The sequence below is a fragment of the Artemia franciscana genome, chromosome 2, assembly GCF_032884065.1.
Source record: "Artemia franciscana chromosome 2, ASM3288406v1, whole genome shotgun sequence".
Taxonomy (NCBI): Eukaryota; Metazoa; Arthropoda; class Branchiopoda; order Anostraca; family Artemiidae; genus Artemia; species Artemia franciscana.
This window is the reverse complement of record NC_088864.1, coordinates 40,722,296-40,743,482: the sequence shown is the minus strand read 5'-3', so window position 1 is coordinate 40,743,482 and position 21,187 is coordinate 40,722,296. Positions and strand designations below refer to the sequence as shown.

Here is a 21,187-nt window from a genome sequence, read left to right as displayed (position 1 = left end):
ACAGGGAGGGGGATTCTCAGCGAGGATGAAACTGTCTGGAGGGAATTTGACGGGGGAGAAGGTTTACTTTACGTTGGAAGAAATTTAACCAAAAAAGATTCCCGTGTGGGGAGGGCTGCCCCCTTTAAATATGAGAGGTGTCCTCCTCCTTAATACCTTGCTTTTTACGCTTAAGTTTGACTGTTTGTCCCGATTTTTAAGAGCGTTTACTGAAAAACGGGGGCGTTCTAATTAGAATAGGAAGCTTTTTAAAAATGCAAACAGGTTTAGCGTAAACAGTAAGGTAATGAGGAGGGGCAAACCTTCATATAAGGAATAAATCTTTCAAAATTAATTTGCAAATTTAGTTTACAGTGAGCCAAATTCGAACCTGCATTATTTGAAGAGCGTTCTGAAATTAATACAAAAAAACAAATTTTTTTAAACTGAAAACAAGGAACAACATTAAAACTTAAAACGAACAGAAATATTTCCATATATGAAAAGGGATTGTCCCCTCCTTGACACCTCACCCTTTACAGTAAAATTTTTATTGTTTTAAAAAGTGGAGTTATGACGAAGAGTCAAACTTTAGCGTAAAGAGCGAAGTGTTGACCAGGGAACAGCACCTTTCACATACGAAATAATTTCTGTTCGTTTTAAGTTTTGTTCCTTACTTTCAGTTAAAAAACTTGTTTTTTTCACTTAATTCAAAAAGAAAAGCCTCTTGCCTATTGCTTACACGTAGTATTTGTTATTGGGAAGTAAAAATAGATTTTTCGGGAGGCGAATTTCTCTGGGGGAATTTTCACTGGTGGGACGTGGGGAATAATCCCTCTTAAATACTTCGTTCTTTACGCTAAAGTATGGTTTTGTATCCCAATCCTTTACGAAAAAAAAGTGAAAAACAAGGTTCGCTAAATTAGAATAAGATAGCTTTTTGAAAATTCTAAATAACGTCAGCGCGAAGAGCGATGTATTATGGAGGGTGTATCCTCCTCATATCGTAATAATTTCTGTTCGTTTAAGTTTTAATATTGATCCTTACTTTCAGCTGAAAAAACCTGCTTTGTTTTTGTTTAATCACTCAAAAGCACAAACAATTCTCAGGGGAAAACATTGATTCAAGGGTGGAATGTGACATAATTTATGCAAATAAGGTGAGAAATTTTTCTGGGGTTCTGACCATAACTGAATTGTGTTTTCCTCTTTAAAATGCGCAGGGGACATTATACCTTCTTTTTTCGTAGTAGTTTCTGCTCTTTTTTAGTTTGACTTGGTTAATTATCGTAATTTCTGTTCGTTTGGGTTTTATTTATTTATTGACAGTGATTTATCGTAGTTTTATGCTTTAAAGATTATTTGACTTTAATTTTGGAAATATTTGTTTTAATATAGCTATTTACTTTTCTTTGAAAGACTTCTCTTGTGCAAATGATTTATTAAAAAACCTCTGTTTTTTTTGTTCGTTTTTTTTAAGAAAAGAATACGATGAAACCCGATTTTAACTGAACCTAGCATTTATATGTTTGTGTAACAGGTTTTTAAAATTAATTTCAAGGTAGAAATAATGTTACTGCATAAATTAGAGCTTTAAACTAGGAAGAAAAAAAAGAAGGAAAAGTACCTTCAAAGAGATTAGGGCTTCTTTGACGTCCTGAACTTGTTTCACTGATTCCATAAAACCAGGAAGGTGAGAGGCGCATAATTTCTCAATCTCTCTTGTATGGAAACGTATCCTAGCATCAAGCTTAGCCAATAGATTTTCTTGGTCTTGGTGTTCATAGATAGCTCTGAAAAAAGAGGTGATACAGTATTAAAGAAAACTAGTTTTAAATAAATGAAGTAATTTGGACATACCGTGGTGCTAAAAAAAAAAAGACATAACCCCACCTACTTTCAATAATGGTTGGAAGTTGAAAACACTACCCTAGCCGGTCTTAATACAGAAGTCAAATTTAAAAAAGGCGTGTTTTTTATGAGCTACCAGCAACACTTTTCCTGGGGGAGGGGGGCAATCAAACCAATGCAAAGCATGACATATATAAGAAACTCTGGCTTGGAGGCCACGATGGTGTATCTTAAGCACTTTGCTTATTAGGACAAAAACGTTCAGTGGCTGCAGATTAAAAACCACCCAACATCCATGAAACTTTCCAAATATTCCAACTATCTAATTCAAATAGATATTTAGAATTTCCATTTCGAACATCTACCAGAGCCCCAAAACAACTTTTAATTTCTTCTCAAAAGAAAAGAAAAAAAGTTCCAAGCAATATGATGTTTTCAATCTTTCAAACCATCCAACATCCATGAAACTTTCCAAATATTCCAACTATCTAATTCAAATAGATATTTAGAATTTCCATTTCGAAGATCTATCAGAGCCCCAAAACAACTTTTAATTTCTTCTCAAAAAAAAAGAAAAAAAGTTCCAAACAATATGATGTTTTCAATCTTTCAAACCATCCAACATCCATGAAACTTTCCAAATATTCCAACTATCTAATTCAAATAGATATTTAGAATTTCCATTTCGAAGATCTACCAGAGCCCCAAAACAACTTTTAATTTCTTCTCAAAAAAAAAAGAAAAAAATTCCAAACAATATGATGTTTTCAATCTTTCAAACCATCCAACATCCATGAAACTTTCCAAATATTTCAACTGTCTAATTCAACTAGGTATTTAGAATTTCCGTTTCAGACATCTGCAAGAGCCTCAAAACAACTTCTAATTGCTTCTCTAAAAAAAGGAAATATTTCCAGACAGTATGGTGTTTTCAATTTTTCAAACCACCCAACATCCATGAAACTTTCAAAATATTCCAACTATCTAATTCAAATAGATATTTAGAATTTCCATTTCGAAGATCTACCAGAGCCCCAAAACAACTTTTAATTTCTTCTCAAAAAAAAAGAAAAAAGTTCCAAACAATATGATGTTTTCAATCTTTCAAACCATCCAACATCCATGAAACTTTCCAAATATTTCAACTGTCTAATTCAACTAGGTATTTAGAATTTCCGTTTCAGACATCTGCAAGAGCCTCAAAACAACTTCTAATTGCTTCTCTAAAAAAAGGAAATATTTCCAGACAGTATGGTGTTTTCAATTTTTCAAACCACCCAACATCCATGAAACTTTCAAAATATTCCAACTATCTAATTCAAATAGATATTTAGAATTTCCATTTCGAAGATCTACCAGAGCCCAAAAACAACTTTTAATTTCTTCTCAAAAAAAAGAAAAAAGTTCCAAACAATATGATGTTTTCAATCTTTCAAACCATCCAACATCCATGAAACTTTCCAAATATTCCAACTATCTAATTCAAATAGATATTTAGAATTTCCATTTCGAAGATCTACCAGAGCCCCAAAACAACTTTTAATTTCTTCTCAAAAAAAAAAAGAAAAAAAGTTCCAAACAATATGATGTTTTTAATCTTTCAAACCATCCAACATCCATGAAACTTTCCAAATATTTCAACTGTCTAATTCAACTAGGTATTTAGAATTTCCGTTTCAGACATCTGCAAGAGCCTCAAAACAACTTCTAATTGCTCCTCTAAAAAAAGGAAATATTTCCAGACAGTATGGTGTTTTCAATTTTTCAAACCACCCAACATCCATGAAACTTTCAAAATATTCCAACTATCTAATTCAAATAGGTATTTAGAATTTCCATTTCAAAGATCTACCAGAGCCCCAAAACAACTTTTAATTTCTTCTCAAAAAAAAGAAAAAAAGTTCCAAACAATATGATGTTTTCAATCTTTCAAACCATCCAATATCCATGGAACTTTCCAAATATTTCAACTGTCTAATTCAACTAGGTATTTAGAATTTCCGTTCCAGACATCTGCAAGAGCCTCAAAATAACTTCTAATTGCTTTTCTAAAAAAAAGGAAATATTTCCAGACAGTATGGTGTTTTCAATTTTTCAAACCACCCAACATCCATGAAACTTTCAAAATATTCCAACTGTCTAATTCAAATAGGTATTTAGAATTTCCATTTCGAACATCTGCCAGAGCCCCAAAACAACTTTTAATTGCTTCCCTATAAAAAAAAAAAAAAAAAAAAAATATATATATATATTTACAGACAATATGATATTTTCAATGTTTCCCAAAAAATGGATGATCTGTCTTCTAGTTTTCCTGATTTTGTAACTAAAATTGTTAATTTCCTGTTGTTTTGTCTTTTTTAATGGGACTAATATTTTATTAATGGACGAATTATTCAATTTTGTTGAAAGTTGTAACTGTTTTTCTCCTCATTCTTTCTTTCAGTCTCTAGTTCTCTCTTCTTTTCCTATCCTCCTCTGCAGTCATTTTGTCTGTATGAAGGGTGACAAACCAGAAATTATTAGTTTTGGCATACACAAGAAAATTCTCAACCCACAAAAAAAGTTTATAAATTGACCAAACTACATGGCAGTAGCATAATTTGTTCATTTGCATGAAAAGGCAAGGTTCTTGGGATCCTAAAATTGTTTCGCATAAAAAATTTTACGATATTCAAGTTCCAACAAGTTATAACTGTCCAGGGAAGGCACTCAGAATTTAAGACTATTTCTAGATTCAACAGCAAAATATATCCAACAGCTTCAACATATCCAACAGATTCAACAGCAATACATATATCCTTGGCCTAAATCCCAAGCCCAGGCTTGAATATTCAACATATTGGGAAAACTTTCGATGAGAGGCAGTCCTTCCACAGTCTTTTCTAATGTAATTCATGACAAACTTTTAGACTTGAAATTAGCCATTAAAACGAGACAGTTGTTTTCCTAGAATATCTTTATAAAGACCTGAAATGCTTTTCACAAAAAATACCCATAGATTTCTTAGTTAACAATTTGTAACGAGCCTACCTCTCTTTGATAATTTATTTATGATTCCTTCTATTTATCTATATAATCCTTCCGACTCCTCTGAGCTTTAACCCTTATTCCCATGGCTCCATGTATTGTACCTTTTGAATTCTTTTTTTTTTTACTAGACTACCTTGAAATTTTCAAACAAGGTCTGTTTGGTCGTGATGGATCCTGGAGGTAAAAAAATGCACAGCAGGGGGGCTAGCAAACATCTGATTACTTTTACTCTTAAAGTGACAATATAATTTTTTTTTCTACTCAAATGAAACTATCCAAAAATTTTACAACCGATGATACAAGGACCCCTTGCAAAAAAAGGGAGAAAAAGGACAAAAGTTAACAATACATAAGCATGCACTCCTTACATGGACAATTCAAAATTCAGTATTTTTTGTAGTTAGAGGCTTAAAATTCAGTAGAAGGCTATTCAGCATCTAGAATTGGAGATGCCATTTTCATCAAGATCATATAGCCTACCTTGGTATCTCCTCCTCTTTATTCCTAAAATTATGCCTTTTTTATATGCTAATAACTTTTGGAGGGAACTTTTGCTTTTTACCAATAGTTTGTTGCTAAGAACATTTGACTCTACAAAACTATTGAAACATTTTCAGGTACGCTAGCTGGACTATTTTGAGTGTCAGTGTAGTAATTGCAATAGAAATGCATTGAAAATTCAATCTAATTTGTCAGATCACCATCAAGCATGTTAGAGATTAGAGTTATCATAAACATGAGCTAAAATCAGTTGAACAAAGGTGGTCTAAATTCCAGCTTTATTTAAATATACATTTGTACATAGGCCTACCATTGTAGAAAGAAAGAAAAAAAAAGAAAGAAAATGAAAGTAAGAATGATTTCCATCTACTGGTTATATTACTCCATATAAAGAAAGAGAAAACAACCAAGATTTATATCAACAAAATTTCCAGAACATAAAAACTTAGAGTAGGGGTGAGTGGTCCATACTGGGCATAGGTACATAGTGGGCCATTGAACTTAACTGCCATCTATTTAAGTGGAAACAAGGTCCCTGAGCCATATATAGTTTACAAGGTGGCCGACTTCCTTAACCACTTTTGAAGCTATGTTACAATCTTCGTTTGTTTGCAAACTCTCTTGAAAGTTTTTGCTACAACCCGGAAAAATATTTTGTGCCCATAATTTTTCATGTATCTCTATGCTGATTAACCCTGGAAAAGTGCTTATTCGCTTGTTTGAATCCTTGCTGATAAGACACTGTAAGCAGCGCCATCATTTATTTTTTCAGAGCACCAGTTTCCTTGGATTTTGGTTTTGGTGACTAGAGGGCGGGTGGTGCATACCAATAAAGCATAAACTGGTACATAGTGGGCCGCTGGTTCACTATGTACCATAACATTTTCAGGTAACTGCTTGTAAAATCTGGTACACTTCTCAATCTAATATTTTTTTTCCAGGGAAAGATCAGTGATAGTCCCAAAATGCCGAGGGTCCCTAGGAGTCAGATGGAAGCACATAGAAAGGATGCTGTAGAGCAGAGAGCTGAATTGGAAGAAAGTACTCGACAAGCCCTTAATAAAGTGTGTGGAGGCCATAGTGTCCAGAAGGATGCTGCTATGATCAGCATTCCCAAAGCAACATTACAAGGGCGTTATAATAGCCACAAGAATTTGAGTGATGATCAGAAGCTTTCTGCCTGCCTGTCGAGAAAGCACAGCTTTGTTGCCGTTTTTTCTCCTAATGAAGAAGCTGTTTTGGCGATTTACTTGATTACGGCTTTGAACATGTGCAATGGTCTGACTGAACCGGAAGTAAGAAAACTTGCTTATCAATGTGCTTTGGCAAACGAAAAAAAAGTGCCTCAGGCGTGAATTGACAATGGAAAGGCTGGGAAAGAATGGATGTATCACTTTCGATCGCAAAACCCGACATTATCGCTGACGAAACCAGAGGCGACCAGTCTCAGTCGGGCAACCAGCTTCAACTTGCACAATGTGAACCATTTTTTTGGAAACTTGCACTCTGTTCTTGAAAAAAAAAAAAAACTTAACTGTATCTGATGTCTATAATGTAGACAAAGCCGGTGTGATAACAGTGCATAAGCCCCGTAAAGTCTTTGCAGAGAAAGGTATAAAAATAGTTGGCAAGGTTACTTCAGCCAAAAGAGGCACTCTAGTTACGATGATTGGAACAGTTGCTGCAAGTGGAAATTTCTTACCACCTAATTTTGTCTTTCCAAGAAAGAAGTGCAAGCCCCACATGCTAAATGGGAGTCCCGATGGGTCGGCTGCTGGAGCCAACCTGTCTGGGTGGATATCACAAGACCTGTTCTGCGAGTACTTGCAGCATTTTGTGAAGCATTCATGTGCCTCACCTGAGCAAAAGAAGCTGCTGATCCTGGATAATCATGAGTCGCATATTTCACTAAACGCTGTGAACATAGCCAAGGAAAATAGCATTGTCCTTCTTACCATCCCCCCTCATAGTAGCCACAGGCTACAACCACTAGACGTCAGTATTTTTTGCCCATTCAAAGCTAACTACAACGGGGCTATGAATAATTGGATGCTAAACAATTTGGGAAAACAGTTACCATCTAAAATATAGCTAGATCAGTTGGTACATCCTTCCCGCGTGCTTTCACCCCTTCCAATATCCAGAGTGGGTTTACCAAATCTGGTATTTGGCCTTTCAATCCCGCGTCTTTACTGAGGAAGATTTTTTGCCCTCATATGTAAGTACGGACCAAACATGTCGTCTGATCCTATGCCAACTGGAGGAGATAAAGACAAACCTCAAGGACTGCACATGAATACATGCCAGGAAGTGGGACTTAAGTTCCGTGTTGACTCCCTATATTTGTATGCATAATATACCAAACTGAACCAGAGTTCATCAGCTAGAAACTGAAATAGTAGCTTATGCAAAATTTTATTAAGCAAATTTCCATGAAAAAGTTCTCACATAAGGCTTAAAAAACACTATTTTTTCCTACATTATTTTTTTTACCTTCCTCGGACATAGTTTTAAGCTCTAGAATCATTTACAGACATTTGATTGCCATATCCCAACTACATTGCAAGATACCAAAAAGCCTCTAGTATAGTATTTTACTCGAATTTCTAGTAAGACTATCTGAGGTTTGAGATTTTTGTAGTTATGCAGCTTTTCTGTTTTCCTTAAAAAAGACAATAAAATATCTGGTAAATTCCAGGCTCGTATATTAATTTGCAAAGTAAAGGATGAACTAACTATTCAATTTTCTTTGAAAATATACCCATCCACCCATTCTTTTAAAACAGCATAATAGCCCATGGTTGTATACAAAAGTTGGGTGATTTTTTTTTTTTTTTTTTTTTTTTATTGACATTATAAGGCCTTATGAATCAATTACTGATGGGAAATAAGCACAAAAAATAATGAAAACTGAAAGAATCCACAAGATTTTGTGTATAGCCTAGGGCTATATTCAGCCTCATTAGGAGGAACTGGAATGCATTTGTAATGTCAGTAGTCATAATATTTGGGAGGAATGAAAGGCATTTAGATTGGTATGTTGATCTTTTACCTAGTAAATTAATATAGAGAACCCTAAATTAATCAAATATTGTTATTCTTGCTTTATATAGCCTAATAGCATTACTTTATTTAATGTTTTTATGAAAGTGCTTTGGAATCTTTGGAATCTAATGTTGTTAGCCATTTAAAATTGCTTCAGAATTTTCCTTTTATTATTATTTTTTATTGAAAACCTGTTTTCACACAAAAATAAAATGAGAGGGACTACAAAAAAAATAACAAAAGAGCACTATACAACTATGGCGATTTAAGTAGGCTACTGTAGAATAGTTGGTTCCAAGCATGTTTTGAAATCTTTCTGGTTGTGTTTATCTATGGGTTTAGTAGTGGCTATAGTAGGATCTGTTGTATGAAGACTATTGATGAGCTTTGAACTGCATGTCCAAATTGGATATCTCAATAGGTTTTTTGCAGAATGGAAGAAAATAGAGCGGTTTTTCAATTTATCAGTACGTGTAGGAATCTTCCAGGAGAATGTAATGCAGAGGGTGTGGGGGAGAACAACCGTGCTGTAGAGGATTGGCAGGTAACAGCCACTAAAACGAAGCTTAGCAGAGACTAAGGAAGCATATACAGCTGATACGCAGCATTTGATGTTTTCTCTTAGAAGAAGATGAGTGTGAGAAATTGTATGTCCAATGGAATACCAAGATAAAAGATTTGGTCAGAAGGGCAAATTTTTGAATTTCCAAGTAACATTTTATCAAGAAGAGAATGTGGTAAAATTGTATATCCAATGAGAATACCAAGATAAAAGATTTGGTCATACAGGCAAATTTTTGAATTTCCAAGTAAAATTTTATCAAGAAGTGGGCCTTTCCAGTTAAAAATCAATGTTTCATATTTTCAACATTGAATTTGAGACCAGATTTAAAATATTATGTTTGTAGTTTTTGAAAAGTTTCAGAAACATTGTCCAAAGTTCAACTAAGGTTAAAAATGTCATGAGCATAAGTGACTAAGTAGATATTGAGTCATTTTATCTTGCTTAAAGGGGATTTTAAGTCGGGCTTGTAGCTTAGCATATATATCCCTTTGTGATCTGATGCTAGCCGGATTTACTCCTCTTTTAGCAACTCATTAAAGCAGAAGGGGGTGGATCAGGAAGTCAAAGGCACAGCAAACATCATGACTTGCAAAGGCAAGTAAACTACCTGTGTAAGAAGCATCAAGCAGAGCATTAGCAACAACCACAAGATCGTCTGCACATCCAATGCCATGTTGAAAGCCAAATTGATGTGGAGGCATTTAGCATTTTTCTTCGAGCTCTTGTTGAAACAGTGGTTCATGAAGCTTCATAAAATAGTTGGTACTGTTATGGATGTGAAAGATGTGCATTGATTGCTAGTTTTTCGTTTTTTTTTCAGAATAGGAGAAACATTGTCAACACAGAACTTTTATGTAGTTGGAAATGAACCTTGTGTAAAAATTATCTTCAGCAGTAACATGAGATATTTCTAAGAACACAGGAACACTATTTTTTACATGTAGAGCATGAATTTCGTCCATGCCTCATGACAGCCTTGGCTTATGGCACATGACAGCATCAGCCATCAGCCACAGATGTTACACATACTGTATACTCAGAGTCAGGGAATGCATGCAAAAATGAGTCTGTAAAATTGTGATTTCCAACTCTGCCAAATTTTTGGTTTGGTTAAATTATGATCAAGTAAAACATTCAAGTGTCATCTACAGAAATCTTGAGCTTGGTCAGTAAACACAGCCGTTTTACCAACTCCTGTTGTGATTTTACAAACGGTGCAACAATTTTCCATGTAGTTAAATAAAGAGCATGGAAACAGTGACATTACATTTACCAAAATCCTAATCTTGGTCAGTAAAGACTTGTGAAGCAGTTTCACCACCTTGTGCAGTGATTTTATGTATCATATTCAAAACGGAAATTATACAAACTATTGATAAAAAGTCAGTAAAAATGACCAGCCAGTCAGTAAAATTCGTTGCCCCCCCCCAAACATTTTGGCAAGTACCAACCAAAGACTGCAAAGTCTTTAAATGCACTTTAAAGTTGTGGGAGGTACCAAACTGGCCTTTCTTTGTGCTGTTGGGGATTAGTTGCTGAAGGCCAGAAAAGTCCAAGGATTGGAGGACTTGTGCTCGGAGGATCGGAGGACTTCGGAGGAAACTGGCTTTTCTTTGTGCTGTTGGGGATTAGTTGCTGAAGGCCAGAAAAGTCCAAGGATTGGAGGACTTGTGCTCGGACGGCTGGTTATTTCATAGAAGCACTTATAGATGGCTGAGCACCTCTCACACTTTCAACTATTGTACTAGCCACTGATTTGGAAGGCACAACCACTTTTCAGTCATTATTTGATTGCTTAAGATCTGTAATATCATTTGAAGCTTCTTTGCATACAGCTTACTGTCAATAAACTGCTTACAGTCATGACAATCTAAAAAAATACTACCATTTTCACACAAAAAAAAACAGTAGATTGTGTAGAAAAACTGGATGCAAGAAAAAGAAAATAATCAGTAATTTAGTCAAACCTAATGAAACTTAGGTTAAAGGAAAAATGCTTGTAAGGGAACTTTTTATGAAGTTATGCTAATAAGACAGCAGCAGCTAAGAATCAGGTCAGTTTTTTAATCAATATTCTTAGGAGAGTAGTGATTCAGTATAATTTATGAATTTTATATAGCCAATTTCTACCAGGTTTATATTTAATTTTAGTAGAGCTTTTTGTTTTGTTAGGCCTACCTAACCTTATCAGTAATAGGGGAATTATCACTGGTTCTTTCTTCTTTTTTTTTACAAAATGTATTCTGAACAAACTCAGTTTTCAGCTATATTACAATCTGCCAGAATGTAGATAGAAACTCCTAAATTAATTTTCCTGAAGTCAGTCTGCTCAAGAAGACAGTAAAATAATTTGTACAGGCATCACTTTGGGCTATATAGGTGATTTTTAGCTTTTTGACATTTTTTGTTTTTGAACTCCTTAAATGACATAATTTCAGAGATCATCACAATACTGCAAAATTTAAGGCCGTGTGTTGGCTTTGGTTAAGAACAAATTCTCCATTTACACAACAAACTAAAAGATCATTGTGAAGCTCCTTCTAAAAACTTATTGATATTTTTACATTTTAACTTGGAATTTAACTCAGCACAAAGTCAAATGATCTTAATATTTCTTAACAAAAAGGTAGTCTTTTTTATAGCATGGTCAAAATAAAAAAATAAAAAACATACACCTTGCTGTAGTTTTTTCAGCATTTTGACTAACAGAAGAAACTAACAGATACCCTTTTACATGAACTGATCAGTTTCAGAGCAACAATACCCATTGCAAAACTTGTGCTTTGATGTTTGCTTTAGCATTTATCTCTTCTCAGAGAAAGTGATTGAAAAACATCAAACCTTGATTTTTGGCAATAAATTTCATAGTTCTTCAAAGCTTTCTCCTCCTCTTGAATAGGTAAGCCAGGAAGTAAGCTAGTACCTCTTCCAATGATGATGAAACTAGCATGCCAAGAAGAACTTAAATTTTGTGTCTGTTTTGGTTCTTTGAAAAAAGTACCAATATCCTATACCACAGATGAAAAAAAGTTGGAGATCAGATTCCACCAAATTTGGGTCTGATTATGTGGGGGCATCAGACCTTACATTTGAATTTGTAGCATAATTCACTGATGCTTGGACAAAAATTATAAGGGAACAGAACATTTTTTGCTTTGAATAAGATTCAGGTTTTCTGTTGGTATTCCATACATTCTGTAACTGTAATATTTTGTCTATTGACAGACATCAAAGTCTATAGATCTACAGAAGAACTTTAAGGGAAGGGTAAATATGTTCATCTTCAATAGGATTCCAGTTTTTCTGCATGTATTTAAGAGACTCTGTAACTGTATCTTTTTGTCTACAGACAGACTTCAAACTCCCTAGTCTTACAGAAACATCTATAGAAGTGGAAACTCTGAAATAATGTGCTGCAATTCAGGTCCAAAAAATATATATTACCTCTCTTAGATACTACACTGACTCAGACACTTTAAAAAAATTAACTGTCAAATTCTATAAATGGAAAGCAGTTGAGTTAGAAGAATGAAATCCTCAAAAATGGACCTAGAGCCTCCATGATACCATCTGTGTTCTCAAGTGACCACCCTCACTCCCTTCCCTTCCACAGGACACTACCTTTGACAATCTTTTGTTATAAAAGTAGAACCTTCGGAAACAGAGCTACTGCTCAAATAAGACACGTGGATATTGCTTTGAGTCTCATGCTTTTGCTCAATTTTAAACCTATGAGTTTTAAAGTACTTGTAAATCTGTTTCTTAAATTTAAGAAAAGAACACTGGTATGGCTTAAAATCTTGCTGAAATAAAAGGAATTGGATTTTGAAAATTAGAGCTAATGAAAAAGAGAATAAAAGAACAAAATTTAGATTGATGTAGATCTAGGTCATCATCCATACAAATTCTGAAACCCTAGGAATAAGGAAAGGGTAGAGATGATGGCTTAACATCTTCCCAGGGTACATTTTAGGCTCTGGATTTATTCCTGAAAGTCTTTTCAATTACTTCAACTACTTTCCAAGACAACAAGAAGCCTCTTGTCTAGAACTTTCACAGCTTCAACAGTAAACCTGTTCTACAATAATCTTCCATAATTTCTTCAAAATTAGATATTTGTCCAAAACACTTCACTCTCCCCCCTAATAGTCAAATAAAAGGTATGCTTGGAAAGTACTGTAAATTTTTAATTAAAAAACATGAGCTAAGAGTTCACATTGCACTTGTGACAAGGTTAGAAGAGCCAAGAGCTTATATGGCAAAAACTCTATCAAAATTCTAAGAATCAATAGATTGATATAAAAGGAAAATCAGAGGATTTATTCCGGTCAGGATTTAAAATAAGAGCTCTGAGACACAGAGTCCTTCTAAATATAGAAATTCATTAAAATCCAATCACTCACTCGTAAGTTAAAAAATACATCATTTTTTCTTATTTTTCCTCTCCCTTCAGCCCCCCAGAAGGTCAAATCGGGGGAAACGACTTTATCAAGTCAATTTGTACAGGTTTCTGAAATGCCTACCAATTTTCACTGTCCTCACTGACCAGAAACACCAAACTCGCCAAAGCCCTGGACTCCCTCCCCCTAAATCCCCCAAAGAGAGCAGATCCAGTCCAGTTACGTCAATCACCTATCTAACACATTTGCTTATTCTAACCATCATGTTTCATCCCAATCTCTCCACTCTAAGCCTTTTCCAAGATTTCCGTTTTCCCCCTCCAACTCTCTCCAATGTTGCCAAATCTGGTCGAGATTTAAGATGAGAGTTCTGAGACATGATTTCCTTCTAAATATCAAATTCCATTAAGATCAGGTCACCCGTTCTTAAGTTAAAAATACTTCCATTTTTCTAATTTTTTCTGAATTAACACTCCCACCCCCCCCCCCAACTCCTCCAAAGAGAGCTGATTCAGTACGGTTATGTCAATCACATACCTAGGACTTGTGCTTATTGTTACCACCAAGTTTCATCCCAATTTCTCCACTCTAAGTGTTTTCCAAGATTTCCTGTTTTCCTTTCCAACTCCCCCAATTTCACTGGATATGGTCGGGATATAAAATAAGACCTCGGAGACACGCGGTCCTTCTAAATATCAAAGTTCATTAAGATCTGATCACCCATTCGAAAGCTAAAAATACCTAATTTTTTCAATTTTTCCTCTCCCTCAAGCCCCCCAGATGGTCTAATCAAGGAAATGACTGTTATCAAGTCAATTTTTGCAGGTCCCTTTTACTTGTCCTAGCACATCCAGAAGGACCGAAGTCGCCAAAGCACTGAAAATCCCCCCAACTCCCCCAAAGAGAGCGAATCAATTCCAATAATATCAATCATATATCTAGAACTTGTACTTATTCTTCCCATCAAGTTTCATCCTGATCAATCCATTATAAGCCTTTTCCAGGATTTCTGTTTCCCCCCTCCAACTCCCCATGTCGCCAGATCCGATTTGAATTGAAAATAGAGCTTTTGAGACATAAGACCTTTCTATATATCAAGTTTCACTGAGATCGGATCACCCATTCATTAGATAAAGATACCTAAATTTTCACATTTTCCAAGATTTCCAGTTCCCCCTCCAACTCCCCCCAATGTTACCAGATTTGGTCAGGATTTAAAATAAGAGCTGTGAAACACAAGTTCCTTCTAGATATCAAATTTCATTAACATCTGATTACCCCCCCCCCCCTAACTCCACCAAAGAGAGAAGATCAAGCCCGCTTAGGTCAGTCATATATCTAGGACTTGTGCTTATTCTTCCCGCCAAGTTTCATCCTGATCTCTCCACTCTAAGCATTTTCAAATATTTTAGGTTTCCCCCTCCAACTCCCCCCAATGTCACCGGATGCGGTCGGGATTTCAAATAAGAGCTCTGAGACACGATATTCTTCTAAACGTTAAATTTCATCAAGGTCTGATCACCTGTTCACAAATTAAAAATACCTCATTTTTTCTAATTTTTCCAAAGAAACCATCCCCCATCCCCCCCCCAGATGGTCGAATCGGGGAAGCGACTATTTCTAATTTATTCTGTTTTGATCCCTGATACGCCTGCCAAATTTCATCGTCCTAGCTTATCCGGAAGTGCCTAAACTAGCAAAACCAGGACCAACAGACCAACAGAATTTGTGATTGCTATATGTCACTTGGTAAATACCAAGTTCCATAATGATTACCTTGCCCTTCTGGATTATCAATGTCGTGCTTTACAGGTAGAAATTTTTTCATATACTTCAGTTACAATTTTATCCTTATCTTTTATGTTTTGACTTCCATTTCTGCTAATTGAATTCATGGAAAGAACTCATCAAAAGTTAAATAGCTAAGTTTATGGATGTAAAATCATGATTTATGACTGCTACAGTATAAAAATATATTCCCTTTACTGTGCTGACTGCAGAGATGACTGGAGCAATCATATCCGCAGGATTTTGCTTCCTAGGGAATCCTAACTTTGTCAGCAATGGTTACAGCTTAGGGTATAAGCCTTAAGAAGGAAACATGTTAAGAAAACAATTCATAATAGGCAGAACATCTGTACCTAACACATTTTGCATGGATCCCCCTTACACTTTACTGCCAACCCCCTCCCCCTAAAGTGCAAATATATAGTCCAAATTAGATATTTCCAATGCATTCTGTCACCAATAACTTGTTTTTCCAGTGCTTCTTTCTCACAGTTGATTCGATTAACAGGTACAAAGTATGATACAAGAGAGACGCATTGGGAGAATAGATGGGAAATCTATAATTTTGACTGTATATTTACACATTAAGGGGGGGGGAGTTAAATATAGCAAGGCTCCATGCAAAATCTGTTAGCTACAATTATTATGCCTAATGTGAATTGTTTTCTTGTCTACAGGTCCTTCTCTAGGCATATATAGTAAAGAGTTAACCACTGTTGATTTAAAGATGATTCATCTTGTGAGAATAATGACTATCCTTGGCATCACTTTAATAGCAATGAAGAGCTAGAAAAAAATATTACCACATGGTTGGAAAAGAAAGTGGCAAAATTTTATGACAAGGTTATATGCAACACACACTGGAACCATAGCCTAGTAGGCTACAATATATACCTGAAAAATTCCAGGAGCAACTTACTTCCCGGAACATACTTTAGCCTGTAGACCCATCCCTGAAATTTTATTTTTCCTAACCTAAACCCTTTCCAAGATAGCAAGAAGTCAATTAACTAGAATTTTACCTCAAATATTTTCAGAATTTTATGGAGTGTCCTTCTGGATAGTGGGAATACATCAATAATACCATAAATCTCTGTCATAAGAAAATGACATAGCCCAACAAAAAAAAGGGACACACTAAATTCACATTTGTATAAAATTCATGAAACTGCAATCTTAAAAGAATACTAGGAGAATTTTTGTTTACCTCAATGTTGAGCTCCAATTCTGCTCAACTGACTCAAGCTCATTTATTAGGGCATCAATATATCCATAGCTTCCCATGATTTTAAGTTTTGAAATAGTTGGATTTAGATTACAGGGCCCAGGGCAGGGTTTTCACTCTCAAATCTCAAATTTTGGGGACAAGTCTTCAAGATTTGGGGATTTTTTGGGGGCAAGTTCAAAATGGAATTTTGTGGCAAAAATTTTGGAGCCAAAATTGGTTATAGCTTTGTTTTCAGTCTCAAGTAGGGCTTGGAACACATAGCTAAAAATGATTATTGGTGATTTTGTAGACAAAACCTCAAAATGTTTTTGAATTAAAAAAAAAAATAGGCTGAATTACACTCTGAAACTTTGTTGCTTTGGTTTTATATCATCTTTACTGTTTTATTCTCTTAGCCCAGAAACAAGACTTTTATGTGATTTATTTTCAGAAAGGCGACAAAAATAAAGTATAGAAAGGTAATAATTGTATACAGAGCAATAAAATTGTCCAAACCAATGAATATTCTTTTACAAGCAAACATGAACTTACACCAGGAATTTAATAAAAAAAAAATCACCTGAAAGCAAGGAACAGCATTAAAAATTAAAACGAATAGAAACAATAACATAATAAGGATTGCCCCTTCTAAACACCCAACTATTCATGCCAAAGTTTTTTAGTATTTAAGCTTCTCATTGTTCTATTTAAACTACAATTATGTTTTGGGAGTTGTTCTTGCAGAATTGGGAGTAAATTCAAACTTAAGCATAAAGAAAGAGTTGGCAATCCCCTTCATATATGTAATATCTTTTGTTCATTTTAATGTTGCTTATTAGGCATACTTTCAGACATTTATTTCAAATTTCAATGGATCAGTATACAACTATGACAATGTGACTAGTGTTGATGAAGTTGGTTTCAAGCATGTTTGCAACAGCTACAGTAGGATCTGCTATATGAAGGTTATTGAAGCTTTGAACTGCCTGTCCACATTTGAAATCTCAGTAGGTACTTTGGGAAAAATTACTTTTCAATTTATCAGCATTTGTAAGAATCTTCCAGGAGAGTACAATGTAGAGGCTGTGGGGGAGAGCAACAGTGTTGAGCAACATTACAAGATAACAGCAATTAAAACAAAACTTAGCAGAGACTATGGAAGTGACTTTTGTTAGGAAGTGACAAGTGTGAGAAATTATTTTTTGAGTGAGAATACTGATATAAACAATTTGATCAGACAGGCAGATCTTTGAATTCCTAAGACCAATTTCATCAGGAAGTTTGCCTTCCCAGTTAAAAAGCACTATGTTGGACTTTTCAGCATTAAATGCAAGACCAGATTTTAAGTATTCTGTTTGTAGTGTTTGGAAAGTTTCAGATATTTTAGTCAAGGTTTGGCTGATTTTAAAAATATCATAAGTGACTAAGTAGATACTGAGACCAGAGAGAACACAAGACATCTTACACAGGTCCTGAGCTTCAATGACAAAATTATTGAAATAACAAGATGAAGCAATGGCACCTTGTCTCACTCCTATATTAACTGCTACAGTTCTATCCAGTGGCCTTACCATTTCATCTTGCTTAAGAAGGATTTAAGTTGGAGTCAGAGCTTAACATACTTATCCCTTTGAGATCTGGATAGCCTGATTTGCTCCTCTTTTAGCCATCCCTTTAAAGCATAAGGGGGTGTATCAGGGGAGAAAGGTGCATTTGACTTCACCCGGCAACATTGTGTCTCTATTCTATTGACTGCTGTTAGGTTTCAGAGGTAGGCAGAGGAATAATTTGCTTTGGGGCAGAGGGGGCAACTGCCCTCTCCAGGCCTAAGTTTCTCCCCTAGACCTCAATTTACTCCCCTGCAGCTAAAATTTATCTTCTGCAAAGAATTTTGTCAAAACTGAAATAGCCTAAGCCTGTATAATTCAAGCATCCAGAGAAACAAATAACTATCTGCAATAAAAAAAGAAGTACTATCCTTGGCATCATTTTAATAGCATTGAAGAGCTAGAAAAAAATATTACCACATGGTTGAAAAAGAAAGTGGCGAAATTTTATGACAAGGTTATAGGCTACACAAACTGGAATCATAGCCTACTAGGCTACAATATATACCTGAAAAATTCCAGGAACAAATCCAAAAATAATGTAAGGATTTAAATTTTTATCAAGTCCTGAATTTTATTGTTTTAGGGTAAATATTTGACTATTAGAAGTACATATGGGGAGGGGGGGGGGGGTAAAGTTTATTGGTATGCCTTATGGGATGATACAAGTATGTATTTTCAAATATGGTAAAATTCTAGTTCATTGACTTCTTGCTATCTCAGAAAAGGGTTTAGGTTAGGAAAATGAAACTCAGGGATGAATCTACAGACTAAAGTATGTCCCAGGAAGGTATTTTGAAGCAACTACCTCTACTCCTTCCCCCTCTAGAGGGACCTGACCTTTGATGACCTTTAAAAATAGGCCTATGTGTGCTATAAAAGTGAAACCTTGCAAAATAGATCTTCTTCTTAATTGAAGTCAAACAAAATTGTTTTCAGATTCATAACTTTGCTCAATTCCATTTTATATGGTTTTAAAGAAATGCAAATACATTTCCTAAATTTTGAAAAAAAAACATTGATATGGCTCAAAATTCTACTCAAATAACAGGCATTGCATTTTCAGAACTAAAGGCAGAGAAAAGGCAACTGGTAACTGAAAAATAAGGTAAAATGTTCTTTTGTCAAAATTTCAATAGGTATAGACCTGTCATGTAGGCAGATTTCAGGGCCCTCTAGAGGTAAAAGGAGTGGAGGTGGGTACTTTAAAATACCTTCCCGGGACATACTTTAGCCTGTAGACCCATTTTCCTAACCTAAACCCTTTCCAAGATAGCAAGAAGTCAATTAACTAGAACTTTACCTCAAATATTTTCAGAATTTTATAGAGTTTCCTTCTGGAAAGTGGGAATGCATCAATAATACCAAAAATGAAGAAAATGACGTAGCCCAGCAAAAAAAAGGGACAGACTAAATTCACATTTCTATAAAATTCATGGAACTGCAATCTTAAAAGAATATTATGAGAATCTTTGTTTACCTAAATGTTGAGCTCCAATTCTCCTCAACTGACTCAAGCTCATTTATCAGAGCATCAATATTTCCATAACTTCCCATGATTTTAAGTTTTGAAATGGTCCGCTTTAGATTAAAGGCAGTGTTACCACATTGTCAATCCAGAAAAACGGCCTGGAGTTTTCAAAACAAGCCCGAACAAGCCCCAAAAAATGTTACCGAAATAATCCACTTTTGAAATTTCACTTTATATTGAGAGTGTCTGAAAGCTTGTTTCAAGGAGAATGCTACATCTGGATGCAACATTAATGTTGAATTTTCAATCAAAAGCTATTCTCATGGGTTTTTCTTTAAACTTCAGGAAGAGTCGTAATTTTGTTGATCTCCCCTCAACACTCACAGGGAAAAAGGATAAACCAACCCGGCAGACGGGAATACTTGACAGTTTTTGCTGTTTTTATGTTTGAAATATAAAATAATTACCTTAAGCTGTATGACAGCTTAATATTTTAACTCATGGTTTTTTCTGACGCTAAACCTTTGCATTGAAAAACTAATGGTGCGAAAGTAAAACTGTTGACTTGGAAACGAATTCATTCATAGAATTCTCAAACTCAAGACTTTTGAAATTAAAGAACATGTGTTCAGACTGAGGATCAAAGTTGGACGATTTGATTTTGACTGCTGCCATTTTAGATGAAAGCTAGATAAAAAAGACAAAGGGGCCATTTCCCAGCCGAGCCCTCGAGACAGAAGCTAATATGTTATTATTCCTTATAGTTTCAGCTTTCACTCCAAATTTACACCTTTCAACAGAGTTCAGCTTCTCCATAACCTTCCGAAAGCTATAGCCCTATATAAATAAAGCCACTTCCCTTTCCCTACTGCCCTAATGAGTGATAATTTTTTTAATTTGTCCTTAAATATTATATTTTCTTTATGTTTACCTCTTTAGAAACCTATTTTGAAGCAAGATTATAATCTAAAAATTACCTTAATCTACGTGGCAGCTAAATATTTTGAACTTTTATGGTTATTTAAGACGTTAAGACTTTTCACTGAAAACCTTCTTTTTTTTTTTTTTCCCCTAGTTTTAATGGACGCGGTTCTCAGCTAATCTTTAGTGCATTGACATTGTAATACAACAAGAAATATTTCACGAGTAACTGAAAACGCAATGAAACTGACTTTTCGCGCAAGCTTTGGATAAGCATCGACGTAAGGGTAAAGACGCCCTACAGACTCAGCTTGAGGAAAGCCTCATATTTTCAGGTATCGACTTCGAATAAAAAGCTTTGAGATTGTAACATCCAGTTTGTGATATATTTTTTTTTCTTTTACTTCTATTGTTTGAGCTGACAAACTACAGAAACAGGATACTAGTTTTACATGTAATGAGGCCGTGAATATTTAATGAGGCTTGAGGCTATGTGGATCTTTTTGGCCTTCTGGTTACTCTCTGCCTCCTTACACTCTGTCTCCTTGTACATATACTATAAAAGCATCGAAACGGAGGATTGAAATTGAAATATAATTTCATGAATCCTGTATTAACTCAGAAGAACGCTAATAGAGAATCAGCCTACAGAGGATAAGCACTGAATTTTTGTATTTTAATTCTCTACGGCGCTTGTTCAGTGTATTGAAGGTTTGGAAATATAGAAATATTTGCAATTTACAAAAATAACCTGGAACCTTGTAATGCAAGTTGACATAAAATGCTGACGAAAAACTGTGACAAACTAAATCATAGATG

At 35.0% G+C, this 21,187-nt stretch overlaps 1 protein-coding gene across 2 annotated transcripts in view; it reads right to left on the bottom strand.

Annotated features, from left to right (window-relative positions):
• LOC136041585 (exocyst complex component 6-like) overlaps positions 1-19,566 on the bottom strand; it is a 96,410-nt gene extending 76,844 nt beyond the window's left edge. Inside the window, exons 1-2 of one of the 2 annotated variants that reach the window (XM_065726285.1) lie at positions 19,457-19,566; positions 1,607-1,772 (exon numbers count right to left, since the gene is read on the bottom strand). In XM_065726285.1, the coding sequence (XP_065582357.1) occupies positions 1,607-1,772; positions 19,457-19,533 (243 nt within the window). In that variant the 5' untranslated portion in view covers positions 19,534-19,566. The remainder of the gene's footprint in view (positions 1-1,606; positions 1,773-19,456) is intronic. The other variant, XM_065726294.1, reaches the window with a different exon arrangement.
• Between the last annotated feature and the right edge of the window lie 1,621 nt (positions 19,567-21,187).